At 41.6% G+C, this 14,575-nt stretch overlaps 1 protein-coding gene across 2 annotated transcripts in view; it reads left to right on the top strand.

The window, feature by feature from the left end:
- The window catches only part of LOC121013931 (zinc finger protein 121-like), a 15,999-nt gene extending 1,880 nt beyond the window's left edge, over positions 1–14,119 (top strand). The window contains exons 2-7 of one of the 2 annotated variants that reach the window (XM_040449806.1): positions 6,726–6,776; positions 7,261–7,352; positions 8,491–8,614; positions 9,427–9,507; positions 10,187–10,269; positions 10,720–14,119. In XM_040449806.1, coding sequence (XP_040305740.1) covers positions 6,752–6,776; positions 7,261–7,352; positions 8,491–8,614; positions 9,427–9,507; positions 10,187–10,269; positions 10,720–11,904 — 1,590 coding nt within the window. In that variant the 5' untranslated portion in view covers positions 6,726–6,751 and the 3' untranslated portion in view covers positions 11,905–14,119. Of the gene's footprint in view, positions 1–6,722; positions 6,777–7,260; positions 7,353–8,490; positions 8,615–9,426; positions 9,508–10,186; positions 10,270–10,719 lie in introns of both variants that reach the window. The other variant, XM_040449805.1, reaches the window with a different exon arrangement.
- Positions 14,120–14,575: the final 456 nt, after the last annotated feature.

Here is a 14,575-nt window from a genome sequence, read left to right as displayed (position 1 = left end):
ATGAGAGAGACAGAGCATGAACGGGGGAGGGGCAGAGAGAGAGGGAGACACAGAATCGGAAACAGGCTCCAGGCTCTGAGCCATCAGCCCAGAGCCTGACGCGGGGCTCGAACTCACGGACCACGAGATCGTGACCTGGCTGAAGTCGGACGCTTAACCGACTGCGCCACCCAGGCGCCCCAGTAAATGTTTGTTTATTTTGGGGAGAGGGAGCCTGAGTGGGGGAGGGGCAGTGAGAGAGAGGGACGGAGATTCCTAAGCGGGCTCTGAGCTGACAGCAGAGAGCCCACTGTGGGGCTCAAACTCACAAACAGTGAGACCATGACTTGAGCTGAAGTCTGCCTTTTTATTTTTTAAATTTATTTTTATTTTTAATTTTTTTAATTTTCGAGAGAGTGGGCGCGAGCGGGGTAGGTCCAGAGAGAGAGGGGAACAGAGGTCCAAAGCGGGCTCCCTGCTGACAGTAGAGAGCCTGATACAGGGCTGGAACTCAGAAACTGGAATCATGACCTGAGCTGACGTCGGACGCTGAACGGACTAAGCCACTCAACACCCCTGTCCTCCCAAATCCCTGCTTAACCGACTGAGTCACCCCAGGTGCCTTGCATGCTGTCTTTATTTTCTGTAATTTCATACACTGATAAGTGAGTCCAGTAACCAGGCTTGCCAACTTTTTGTCTGAAAAGGCCCAGGTAGTAATGTAGCTAAAGTGCTGAAAATACAGGTTCATATAAGAAAAATGCCAGGTAAAGGTTAGTGAGTAACTGCAGGTGGGCTGTGAAGATCAGGTCCATTACTGTCTTGGAGTCCGTCATGCAGGGTCTTGTGGCTCAGGCAGTACTTCTTGCCGAAGGGGGAAGTTTAGGTTTCCATCAGGGGATCGTTTGCCCACATGGTCTTTTGTCTGAGTTCAGAGAGAACCTGGAAAGAAGACCCTGATCAGTTAGAAAGTTTGAGGTTAAAGTGGAGGTGGCTGAAGTCCTCTTGCATTGAGTACATTCTGCCTTGCTGGCCGTCCGGCCTGGAATTCTTCAGCTCTGCCTTTGTAGTTGCACAAGCAACCATACCCCTTACTAAACAGACGTGTGTGGTTTTGTCTAGTAAAACTTCATTTGCACAGTAAAAAATTTTTTTTAAAAAGTGGGGGCGCCTGGGTTGCTCAGTCTGTTGAGTGTCCGACTTCGCTCAGGTCATGATGTCACCGCTTGTGAGTTCGAGCCCCACGTCGGGCTCTGTGCTGACAGCTCGGGGCCTGGAGTCTGCTTGGGATTCTGTGTCTCCCTCTCCCTCTGCCCTAACCCACTCCCGTTTTGTCTCTGTCTCTCTCAAAAATAAATAAACATTAAAAAAACAAAACTTCATTTGCAGAAACAGGCCTGTCAGTTTTAGTTTCCGAACTTCAGTTTCAGAGGCTTCAAAATCTGTCACCAACTATTTTGTGGGTGATGTGTACCTAATTATATTGCGTAAGGAGTTTTTTTTTTTTTTTTTTAATTTTTTTTTCAACGTTTTTATTTATTAATGGGACAGACAGAGACAGAGCATGAACGGGGGAGGGGCAGAGAGAGAGGGAGACACAGAATCGGAAACAGGCTCCAGGCTCCGAGCCATCAGCCCAGAGCCTGACGCGGGGCTCGAACTCACGGACCGTGAGACCGTGACCTGGCTGAAGTCGGACGCTTAACCGACTGCGCCACCCAGGCGCCCCTATTGCATAAGGAGTTTTAAACGTACATCAAGTGTCATTTGATCTCCATCACAGTCCATTTGTAAAGTACTCCTCAAATTTAGTCACAGTCTCATGAAAATATTTTACCTAAAAACTAATGTTACCCTGTAATAGCTTGTATAGTAATCAAAATGGGAAGGATGTAGCAGAAGTGAAAGCCTAGTTTATGCAAATAAATACATGGACATAAATAAACAGATACAAGCATAGACAAAGTATGTCAACCCAGCACAGTTTAGGTTTAGTTCAGGTTTCTGGAATTGGTCTCGAGGTGATTGTAGACGTCCATGGTTTATTTCTTCAAAGCCAGTCCTCTCATTCCCGGTCCTTGGGCAAACTGGATGTTGGCGTTAGTCTTTGCAGTTCCCCCAGCAGTGTTGGTATTATTCCTGGACGGTTATGTCCAGTGGTGGGAGTTCCAGGATCCTCCTTTTGGATTTTCCTGCCATAATGGTTCTTACGCTACGGGTCAGAGATCAGGGAATTCTGCCAGTTGCCAAGAGTGTCTGTATTGCAGATACATTTAGATGCTGTAGCTGGGTTTAATCTGAGTTCATTGGACTTTTTATTTATTTATTTTTATTAAAAAAGAATTTTTTTTACTGTTTATTTTCGAGAAGGGGGGGAGACACAGAATCCGAAGCAGGCCCTAGGCTCTGAGCTGTCCGCATACAGCCTGATGTGGGGCTTGAACCCACAGACCGAGATACCTGAGCCAAAGTTGGACGCTTAACCGACTGAGCCACCCAGGCGCCCCTGGAGTTAAGACTTTTTAAAAAACTACTGTGCTACGGGTGCAGAGCCCTACTTGGGGCTTGAACCCACAAAACTGAGATCATGACCTGAGCTTCTGAAAGCAAGAATCGGATGCTTAACCATCCAGGTACCCCACTCCTTGATTTGTTGATATGCATTGGAAGAGTAACAGAGATACAAACAACTCACAGACCCTACAGGTGATGGAGAGTAATAGGGAAGTTCACATTTGTACAGGGCCCTTCACCCCAAGACTGGGTCAGACCTTATTGTCAGTGATATCATTGCAGTCAACTGTTTGTAAAGAAGTTTGCTGGGTTGCCTGGGGCAGAGGTAGTTGGCACAATGGGCAAGCATTTGAAAACCTCTGAATTACAGTCAAGCCATGACTGGTGAGCAGATGAGTGGAGGGAACCATGGGTGACAACAGGTATAAGAAACAGCACCCGAGTATCCACATTAGGGGTTCTGTGGGGAAGAAGTTTACAGACATGCCCTAGCTGGTGGGTGAGTGCTCAGAAGCATGAGACCCCACACTCATATTAGAGTACTTAACTACATCTCCTGAAACCTGGGATATATATTTTGTCAGGGACTGTTATTTCAATGTAATCTAGATAGATGTACTGTGTTTTTTATAAATTAAAACAATTTTTTTTTTAAATTTTTTTTTTCAACGTTTATTTATTTTTGGGACAGAGAGAGACAGAGCATGAACAGGGGAGGGGCAGAGAGAGAGAGAGGGAGACACAGAATCAGAAACAGGCTCCAGGCTCTGAGCCATCAGCCCAGAGCCCGACACGGGGCTCAAACTCAGGGACCGCGAGATCGTGACCTGGCTGAAGTCGGACGCTTAACCGACTGCACCACCCAGCCACCCCAAAAACAATTTTTTTTATTAAATGAGCCTCCACACCTACCTTGGGGCTTGAGCTCATGACCCTGTGATCCGGAGTTGTGTGCCCTGTTGACTGAGCCAGCCAGGTGCTCCTAGTTAGATGTGCTTTGAGTGATGTAGGGACTCTGTGGTCTTGGTCTGTCAGTCGGCAATCACTTGGTGCCTTCACTGAGCCAGGGCCTATGTCACGTATTGGAAAATAAAGGGCATCTTTGATACCCAAAGAGCTCTCCAAAAGAAAATGGATCTCCATGTCAGACAACATTGTCATAAATCATTACTACACATAGAGTTCTTTACAGTAGGTGATTCAATATCTCTAATGTGATTCAATTTCAAAAATTTGTATGTACCCAATAATATTGTTGCACAAGGTATAAACCAGTGCTTGACAGAAACATAAGAAGAAGTGGACAAGTCCAAAATTCACTGGGGGATTTAAGAATGTTTTTCCCTTATTGTTTCTTTAAATAGAAAAAAAAAAGTCAGCATATATATTTGTAAACGTTTTACAAACTGAGTAACCTATCTAGGAACTGATAGAAACTGAAAGAAATCAGAAACAGATTGTGTGGAATTAGGGTGAGGGCGTGAACTAGAAGGCTGAAGAGGGCTTTTCAGGGAGACGAGTATGTTGTCTGTGTTTTTAGAAGTTCAATATGCTGTCCATTCTCTATTTTTTTAAGACTGTGGTAAGGTGAGTAACTACAGTTGTTAGAGCTCATCCAGAAAATACTTAAGATCTACACTTTTGATTGCATAGCACTTACATCTCCATCAGAAAAGGAAACAAAACCAAATGGAAAAATGTTTGTGCACATGCCACAAAAGTAAACACATTTGTGGGCTTATTCAGCCCAAAGGACCCATTTTGAGACCCCTAGGAGTAAGTGCAATCCATACTAGCATTTGAGATGCAGTGACAGCTTGTTGTTTTCAGGGTTCTGGTCTTTTCACCTGTAGAATAAGAATTCTTGGAAAAAAAGATTTTTGGGTCATGAGGGTTAATTTCATTTATGGTAAAGAAACTGGAACTTCTAGTGTTTACCATCATTTGGATTCAGTTTTGTAGATCAGCATTTGGGCTGCTGTTCTGTGTTTAATTTATTGAAAAGTCATTAATTTTTGTAAGTTCATTTATTTATCACGTGCACACGTGTGGGAGGGGTAGAGAGAGAGAGTGGGGGAGAGACCATCCCAAGGAGGCTCCACACTGTCAGCGTGGAGCCTGATGCTGTCTCGAGCCCATGAACTGTGAGATCATGACCTGAGCTGAAATCAAGAGTAGGATCCTTAACTGACTGAGCTACCCTGGTGCCCCAAAAGTCATTAGTCTTTAACATAGGAGTTATCGTTTGAACTGTATCAGGTTAAAAGATATTAAAGTGAGAAGGAAGCCTTATGATTTTTTTTAATGTTTTATTTTTGAGAGAGACAGAGAGAGAGAGCATAAGTAGGGGAGGGGCAGAGAGAGAGGGAGACATAGAATCTGAAGCAGGCTCCAGCTAATAGCTCAGAGCCTGACGCAGGGCTCGAACTCAAGAGCTGTGAGATCATGGTCTGAGCTGAAGTCGGATACTTAGCCGACTGAGCCACCCAGGCAAGAAGGGAGCCTTATTAACAATGGAGTAAATATAAAAACCTGGTGAGAAGCGATAATACAAAAAGAAGGTTTTCTGGGAAGACTCATAAAATAGACCAGTGTGAAACACAGACTGATTTGGCATTGCTCCTTTGCCAGGGTAAGGGGAAGTGGGCAAACCTTAACTGAACTAAGCCTCAGTCAAGACCCGTTGAAGCTGCTGAATACTTGAAATGTCTTCTGAGTCTTTAAAATCCTTCCATCATTATTTTTCATATATTTTTGGGTCCTGTTTAGAACAGCCTATGGTTTTTTTCTTTTTCTGTCTTTACCTTGCCCAAGAAGCAATCCAAAATATTCATGTATACCTTTGTGCTTGTATATAGGATGGTCTTTATTTTCTCACCTATTTGAGTTTTTCCTCCATAAGCTCTGATGAATGGATGTATCCATTAATAATTGAGTATCTTGTCCCTTAGGAATGTTGGGTCATTAAATCCTGGGACCTTTTTTGTATATTTCACTGTTTTCTACTTAGTGCCTAGCACAGGACCACAATTATCTTAATTGTGGAAAGAATAAAAGAATAAACCTATTATGATAACTTAAAAAAGGAGGTTCAGGGCTCCAAGCCACTGTAAGCTCCATCAACCAAAGCTCAAGGTATTAACTAAATAAAACACTTCATTTTTCTCTTCTATATAATGTCCAGCAGTATTCTAGGCTAATGCTAGCCAATGGACGTATGACCTGCAGGCCTTGTATATGATTAAAGCTTTTCTGTACATGAAATAAACAAAAAGAGATCATACGTAGTAATGTACTTTATCCCATCTATTCCAAATATTTCAGCATGTAACCCATATAAGAATTGAAGTTTTTTTTTTATTTTTTAAATTTTCTTCAATTTTTTTTTTTAATGTTTATTCATTTTTGAGAGACAGACAGCACCAGCAGGGGAGGGGCAGAGAGGGAGACACAGAATCTGAAGCAGACTCCAGGCTCTGAGCTGTTGGCACAGAGCCTGCTGCAGGGCTCGAACCCACAAGTAGTGAGATCGTGACCTGAGCTGAAGTTGGACACTGAACTGACTGAGCCACTCAGGCACCGCTAAAATGGAAGTATCTTAAATTCTTTAAGTCATAGTAAGATTTCAAAATTCGCTGGACATAAAATTTTCATGACATGTACTTCGTATGTGCATGTAATAAATACAGTTGAGAATGTAGATGTATTTAAGTTTACCTAAACAAAATTTAAAATCCTGTTTTACTAACTGCATATCAGGTACTCTATAGCGTATGCGACTGGTGGCTACTAAACTGGACAGTGCAGGTCTAGATTGACAACTGATCATATTTGCGAATAAGAGCCTCAGATCACCTTAGTGTTCTATGAATCTAGCTTTATCAGCTATTAAGTAGAGCTAGTGATATCTATTGAAATGGGTTGTTATGCTAATTAAGTGAGCTGGTATACATAAAGTTAGTGAGACAGATATCTGTCACATACTGATTTGCAGTGAATGGTAATTGATATTAGTGACTTTCATGCCATAGATTATACCATTTTCAGTAATTTCCCACATACCACCTTCAGAGAGACAGCCAATGTGTGATGTTTGATGATGGATTGGCAATGCTTGCTGATTAATGATTGGTATGAAAAGGACTGTGGGTATCCCAATGTCAAGAATAATGAAGATTGTCATATTCACCTAGATTCATAAATTGTACTGAAGTGATCAAATTTCCCGGTAGGTAGACTTCACCGTCACTCTCCCAGGATGGCAACCATTGACTTGACCCATGGTAAGTCATTATTGATTCTCATTTCCAGAGAATTCTAAAGGTCATCCCCACACAACCTGGAGTCCAACAACCTGGTCCTAAATTAGTCATACTGCTGTTCTTTTAGAAAGAGCTGAAATATGCCAGAGAATGCTATTATCTAAGTCAGCTTCCTTGTGTGTGTGTTGGGAATTGGTGGTACATAATCTCATTGATGAGTTTTATTATTTTGGGCAAATAACCAAATGTTTTAGGGGTTATGTTTCCATACCTGTAAAATAAGACCATGACCTCTTTCTTCATGGGTAGCATGTCTAGCAAGTCCCTTTTCTGGCTCCAGGTGAGGCAGGGCTATTGTATTTTATGGCAGTAGTGTGTGTTTCTGTGAGATTTCTCATGCAGGGATATATGGGGATCTTAAATTAGGATGGAATAATTTTCAGGTGGGTGATTCTGGGAACTAGGGTCAATTCTGTATTCTGAAGTATCCTTTCCTTTCCCCAAGATCTTCTTTCTAGGAATCCTTTCTCCCATCCTGAGGAAAACACAGAGGTAGAAGGGATGGTGGCTGTCAGACCGAAAAATTATAATCAGGTAATAAAAAAGCATATCAGTCAACAGAAAGCCATATTTACATCCACCAGGTGAACACATTGTTTCTAGGCACACCTGTGTCCTGAGCTTCCTAAAGCAAATAAACTCCAGACAAGGACTGAGTCCCCAGATGAATTTCCTCTGGAAGTAGAAACTCTCCTATCAAAAAGGGATTACCCTGAAAAAATTCTGGTATTTCGGTAATCAATCCGGAAGCTCATGGATTCCAAATGCAGGCTTCCGCCTTGCTGTAAGCTCTGACATGACAGTATAAGTGTCCTTTTCTCAAAGAATTCAGTTATTCTGTGCTGTTTATGAAGGATCTGTAGCATGCTCAGGAGTGTGTTATAGTAGAGGAAACTGTGAAGACCTACTGCTGTGGTTAAGCTGACATAAGGTCTTGTTTATTTTTTTATTTTTTATTTAAAAAAATTTTTTTTTAACATTTTATTTATTTTTGAGACAGGGAGAGACAGAGCATGAACAGGGGAGGGTCAGAGAGAGGGAGACACAGAATCTGAAACAGGCTCCAGGCTCTGAGCCGTCACCACAGAGCCCGATGTGGGGCTCAAACTCACGGACCGCGAGATCATGACCTGAGCTGAAGTCAGCTGCTTAACCCACTGAGCCACCCAGGTGCCCCATAAGGTCTTGTTTAAAAGGTGACATTAAGGGGCGCCTGGGTGGCTCAGTCGGTTAAGCGGCTGACTTGGGCTCAGGTCATGATCTCGCGGTCCGTGAGTTCGAGCCCCGCGTCGGGCTCTGTGGTGACGGCTCAGAGCCTGGAGCCTGTTTCAGATTCTGTGTCTCCCTCTCTCTGACCCTCCCCCGTTCATGCTTTGTCTCTCTCTGTCTCAAAAATAAACGTTAAAAGAAAATTTAAAAAAAACCTAAAAATAAAAAAATAAAAAAAATAAAAGGTGACATTAAAACCATATGAGTGGAGAGGAGCAGCGAGTGAGTCTAGATCGAGAGAAGAGTACCTAGGACCACAGAACCATGGGAGGATAATGAGAAACCTCATAACCCTGCATCGGTATTGAGTCTCCTGTCCTCATTCTCCCATGAATGTTGGCGGAGATGTTTCTTGTCTCAAGCCAATCCCGGTGTGATGGTTTAGGTTGCAGTGACCTTTGACGACGCAGTGACCTTTGACGACGTGGCATTGGACTTCACCCAGGAGGAGTGGATATTACTGGACCTTGCTCAGAGAAACCTATACAGAAACGTGATGCTGGAGAACTACCAGAACCTGGTCATAGTAGGTAAGGCTGCCAACATTCCTTGTAACATCTTTAGGAACAAATTTGTACTATGTGTTTTTGGTGTTCCAGCCTTGGTGATGCCTAATCTGAAACAGAATTGGAAATGAGAGATGCATAGTCCCTGCACTAATGGGTTGTAATCTTTAATGGGTTTTCCATAAATGTGGCATTAGGGCCAACAGTAACTAACATTATCATTGTTAGGAATTTACATTGTCAGACCCCGGGTTTTGTTTTCAACATATATTTTTTTAATGTTTATTTATTTTTGAGAGAGAGACACACAGCACAAGCGGGGGAGGGGCAGAGAGAGGGACACACAGAATCGGAAGCAGGCTCCAGACTCCGAGCTGTTAGCACAGAACCTGACGTGGGGCTCGAACTCATAGACCACAAGATCATGACCTGAGCTGAAGTTGGACGCTTAACTGACTGAGCCACCCAGACGCCCCAAATCAGACCCTATTTTTGACATTCTGAATTATAAAGCTGGTGCTGTTGCCCTGTCTTCTATGTTCAATAAGCCATCCTGATGATTGCGACACACTCCAGCATTTGAGTACTATAGCTTTAGTGCTTTCCCCATCAAAAGGAAGGTCTCCTTTCCTCACCTCCTTTATTTGCTGTTTGGATAAATGTCTATGTGCTCTGTAAATGTGTACATACCTTTGGGTTAGGCTTTCAGAGTCAGAGATAAGTAATCTTTTGATTTGCTTTTCTAGTCCTTTTGAAATGGTTTTACTGTTTTCATCAGAAGCTTTGTCATTTCTTACACAGTCCTCTTCTATTAATGTACCTTTCCCCCTGGACAGGATATCAACAGTCAAAACCCAGCCTGGTAGCTAGGTTGGAACAAGAAGAGTTGAGGACAGTGGAGAAAGAAGTTTTCCCAGGTGAGTGTTGTGACAGATATCGCTGGTGAATGAGAAGAATGTCACTAGTCAGTCTGAAATATGGCATACTCGCAATGTGTAAAATTTAAGATTCATTTTGTCTCATAGTGCTGAAACCATTTGTCTCTGATGTTTTTGCGTATCTTTAACTTCCTTCCCTCTTTTACTTAAGATTTCTATGATGTCACAAAGTGACCTGTTTCTTCTTTAAGATTTCATTTTGGTAAACTTAGTTGTCCAGAGGTTTCCTACTTTTCTACCTTGATAATAGTCTGTTTTTGCTCACTATATTTAATTTTCCAAAAATTATTTTTTAGCAGACCACCAAAGTTCGACCATCTGCACTTAGCGCCAAATTTTCCCATAGACAAACTGCTGAAATCTTTTTTCTTTATTGTTTTATCAACACTTTTTTTAAATGTTTATTTATTTTGAGAGAGAGAGAATCCCAAGCAGGCTCCACCTGTTGGCATGGAGCCTGACATGGGGCTCAATCTCAAAACCGTGAGATCATGACCTGAGCCAAAATCAAGAATCAGATACTAAACTGACTGATCTACCCATGTGCCCCCTTTTTCACAGTTTTTAATATGAAAGTAAAGAAAGCTGAGTCTTATCTTTTTTTAATTGTTTAACCTATCATTTGTTCCTGCAAATGCTTACATTTGTTTTACTTTAGAATGGCAAACTCAACATCAAAGCAAAGAGTCACCATCTCTCCAGGATTTGGGGGAAGGAAAAACAGCCAGAGAAATTCAAAAAGTAAGGTTGAGTTGTGATATCTCTTATTTTTCCACATTAAAAAAAAGATTGGTAGTTTTGTTTTAAAATCAGTGCAAGTAGGAGGTATTTGAGACAAGTGGCATTCATCCAAGAGAAAGCAATTCAGAGATACTCGATTATGGTTTGGGAGGATAATCCAAACCTGTCTTGGAAGTTGTTGCTTCCTAGATACCACAAGTACAAGTTTCCGCATGTATAAGAGGGATTGAGTCTAAACATTTTCCTGCAATTTTAATGGAATGTTTCTAAGAGCAGAGTAGATGGCATCGGGTTTTGTCAGAGGAGTTCCCTCATTTAACTTGAAGGCAGTCAGCAGGAGCTGTGTTTATCTAATGAAAATGGGAAGAATCATCATGTTTTTAGCTTTATAAGTGAAATCTGTAATGAATCTGAAAATCCGATCATCAACTTTCATCTGTTTATCAACAGGAAAGGACCCACCAGGGAGCAGAGCTCTCTGAGTATAAGCAAAGTGGGAAAATCTTAAGCCAACACTTACTCCTTAAGACACACATGAGAACGGAAAATAGAGAGAACACTTTTGAGCATACTCAGTATGCCAACAGCTTCCGTCCTCTGCAAAAGGAAAGAGCTACGAGAGAGAAGCTTTCTGAATTGAGTCAGGGTGGTAAAGTCTTCCACCTGACTCCACACAGCATGTATGAGAGAACCAGTCTGGCAGAGAAGCCTTCTGAAAATAGTGGCTGTGGGATGACATTCATTAGTCATTCCCACTTTCAGACACAGGGGAGAAGTCACGGTGGAGGAGACCTCGATGAATGGATGCTTCCATTTCCAGGGATCTCAGTTCCCTCAGCAGGTCACCCTGTGTATATGCAAATGCACACGGTTAGAGACCCCTATGAATGTAGGGAGTGTGGGAAGTGTTACGCAAATGTGAAACGTCTCAATAAACACATCAGTCGATTTCACACTGGAATAAAACCATTTGTATGTAGCGAATGTGGAAAATCTTTCTACACTTCCTCACACCTTTATATACATTTTATGATTCACACTGGAGAGAAGCCCTATGAATGTAAAGAATGCGGGAAACACTTCCAGTGGCCCTCAATGCTTCGTAATCATGTTCAAACTCACACTGGTGAGAAGCCTTATAAATGTATGATATGTGGGAAAGCCCTCAGTAGTTCCTCATATCTTAATAATCATTTGAGAATTCATACTGGAGAGAAGCCCTTTGAATGTCAGGAATGTGGGAAATGCTTTGCTTGGATTTCAGGCTTTCGTAGACATGTTCAAACTCACAGTGGTGAGAAGCCCTATAAATGTAAGGAATGCGGGAAAGCCCTCAGTAGTTCCTCAATTCTTAAAGCACATTTGAGAATTCACACTGGAGAGAGGCCATATAAATGCAAGGAATGTGGGAAAGCCTTCATTAACTCCTCACGACTTAATGAACATTTGAGAATCCACACTGGAGAGAAACCCTATGAATGCAAGGAATGTGGGAAATCCTTCCACCTTTCTTCAAGCTTAGTTGGACATTTAACAGTTCACACTGGAGCGAAACCCTATCAATGTAAGGAATGTGGAAAAGCTTTTGCTTGGCCCTCATTCCTTAAAAAACATTTACGAACTCACAATGGATAGAAGACCTAGGAAGTGGTGAACGTGGGAAATTCCATTTGAGAACTCACAATAGAGCGAAGCCCTGTGAGTGTATGGAATGTGGGAAAGCCTACACCACTTCCACATCTGTAAATACACATTTGAAGTCCCACTGGAGACAAGTCCTTTGAATGTACACACTGACTGAAGGCCTTCACTGTTTCCTCAAGCCTAACTCAACATGTAAAAATTGACCCCAGAGAGAAACTGTGAATGTAAAGAATGTGATAAAGCCTTCACATTGTCGTCATGACTTACTAAAACGCCTAAAAATGCACAATGGATAGAAGACTTACATACATGATAAACGTGGGAAAGCCTCAGTTTTTCCAGTTCATTTCAAAAACACGAAAGAAGCCACATTGGAGGGATACCGACTGAATATGAGAAATGTGGGAAAGTCTACAGGTGTCCCATTGAATACATGGAAGAACTCCCTAACTAGATCTTGTATGAAGTTAGCAATGTTGGAAAGCAATCAGGACACCCTACAACCCACGCTGGAACAACAGTGAAGTTGTTCAATGTGTAAGAGACGTGTGGAACTCCGCTAATAGGGTGGTTTTGTAGACCTGTGAACATGTGCCGCTCTACCCCCACTATTTTTGGGAATATTCAATAAAATATTCTTTATTCAGCTGTCTGTGCTATGCTAGTCGAGTTTCTACACCAGGTTGCAGTCTAGACCCATGTGAGACTAGCAGTTTTAGACTTAATGCTATTCAAACCACCTGGGTTCTCTAGTTGTATGGACCTTGTCTAATACTGTGAAGATGGTGACCACTTGAATTAGTTCACTGCTCATGGAATCCATCTGTATTCCCTCCTGCTGGCCAAGGTGGGTGACATATGTCTCTAAATTTTCTGGAAATGCTCTTGTCCCTCTCACACTTGATCCCTTTGGGTCAGGAAAGACTTTAGGAATGGTGTGGGTATACATCCTAATTTCATGGTCCTAGAAGGAGAGCAAGACTCCCAGTAGTAGGGAAGGAAATATTGTGTTAATTTTTGGTAGCTTCCCAGTGAGAGGCTGGGAATGGAGAATGTTCTCTTTGTTCTTACATCACCACATCCTGGAAGAACAATTATGTCATTTGTGTGTGTGTTCAGGAACAACTGCATCTGGCATGTGACTTGGTTAGTTTCTCATCCTTTTGTATGCTATAAAACACAAAACCATGTGATTATGGCAGGTCCTGGTATCCTGATGTACTTGATGCATCACTGGCAGTTCTTGAAAGTGGTCTTTGGATAGAGACACAGACCATCACAACCTAGTTTCAATTTTGTGTGAACACATTCATTATACCTGTGACACTTGAGTAGCCTTTGGTTATGTTGTGGGTGGCCGTGGAGGCTGCAGCTGCTTAATGTCACTTCCTATGGGGCTTAATGAAACCAGTGTAGAACATTCCGGATCAAGCTTAATGATAAATCCTGATCAGAAGTGACCTGGGCACATTTGTGGTATGTTTGTGTTTGGATGAGATTGGGTTACAGTGTGATTCTCTTGGGTATGGGTGTGGTCTTCACTGCTTTGAGTGGGTTGTAGCATATAATACATTGGCCTTCCTTAGGTGACATCATTAGTCATCTCAAAGCCTACATGTCTTACCTAACGGAACTTGTTCACAGTCAAATGAGACTAAGTCCTTGACTTCACGGTTAGGTCAGTACTGCAGGTTGGCCTTATCTAACTACTTGGACTAGTAGTAACAGCATTATTAAGTGCTGCATGAGATAAGTCAAACAGGTGAGCTCCGAATCTCTGGTATTAGTGGATAACAAAGTTGTATATGAAGTGGAAAAAGTGCCAGAAGTCTGTTTATTTTTCATGTTTTCTTAATGAAAAGTTCTTAGTTTTGTGAGTCAGATTTATAATTTTCTCATGTATCCAGATATTTTGTTGTACCTTGTTTATATATATTCTGCGATCTCATATTTTTGTATTTATGTAACCCATCTGAAGTACTTTAGTGTATGGTATGACTCTATGTCTGATTGTCTCTCTTGCTTAGATATCAAAATTACCTGGACCATTTACTGAAAAGATAATCTTTCTTTTTGTCTCTATAGTGCCACTTCTGTCATTGCTTAGATTTCCATATATTTGTGTGTTTCTAAGTATGATTAATTGATTTTCCAATGTTGAACCAATCTTGTAATTATAGAAAAAACTCAATTTGGATATAATGAATTCTGTGTTTAGCCTGAATTATTTTATTTACTGGCAATTTGAGACGTCTTTTGGTATTTATTTTTGGGTAATAATGGGGTGTAGTAGTCTTTGTCTGTCATTGCTCGAAACTTTTTTTTTTTCCTTAAGTAATCTCTGTGCCATACTAGGGCTCAAACTCAAGACCCTGAGAGTGAGTTGAATGCTCTACCCACTGAGCAAGCCAGTCAACCCTGAAATTTTTAATGAAAATTGGCCTATTCTTTAGTCAGTGCATATACTTACTTCATGAATCTCTAAATCATTTTTGCAGATTAGAATTAGAATATTTTGTGCACTGGACTTTCAACCCATAAGCAATGTCTCCCCCTATATTTGCATGCAAAGACATTTAGTGTATTCTAATCTTCAAAAAAAAAATTTTGTATTTTTTTGGTCTACATTTCTCTGAAAATCAGTGGTGGTGATCATCTTTTC

The sequence above is a fragment of the Herpailurus yagouaroundi genome, unplaced genomic scaffold (genome assembly GCF_014898765.1).
Source record: "Herpailurus yagouaroundi ecotype Mexico unplaced genomic scaffold, PumYag 200, whole genome shotgun sequence".
NCBI lineage: Eukaryota > Metazoa > Chordata > Mammalia > Carnivora > Felidae > Herpailurus > Herpailurus yagouaroundi.
The sequence above is the reverse complement of the archived record's forward strand: the minus strand, read 5'-3'. Positions and strand labels throughout refer to the sequence as shown.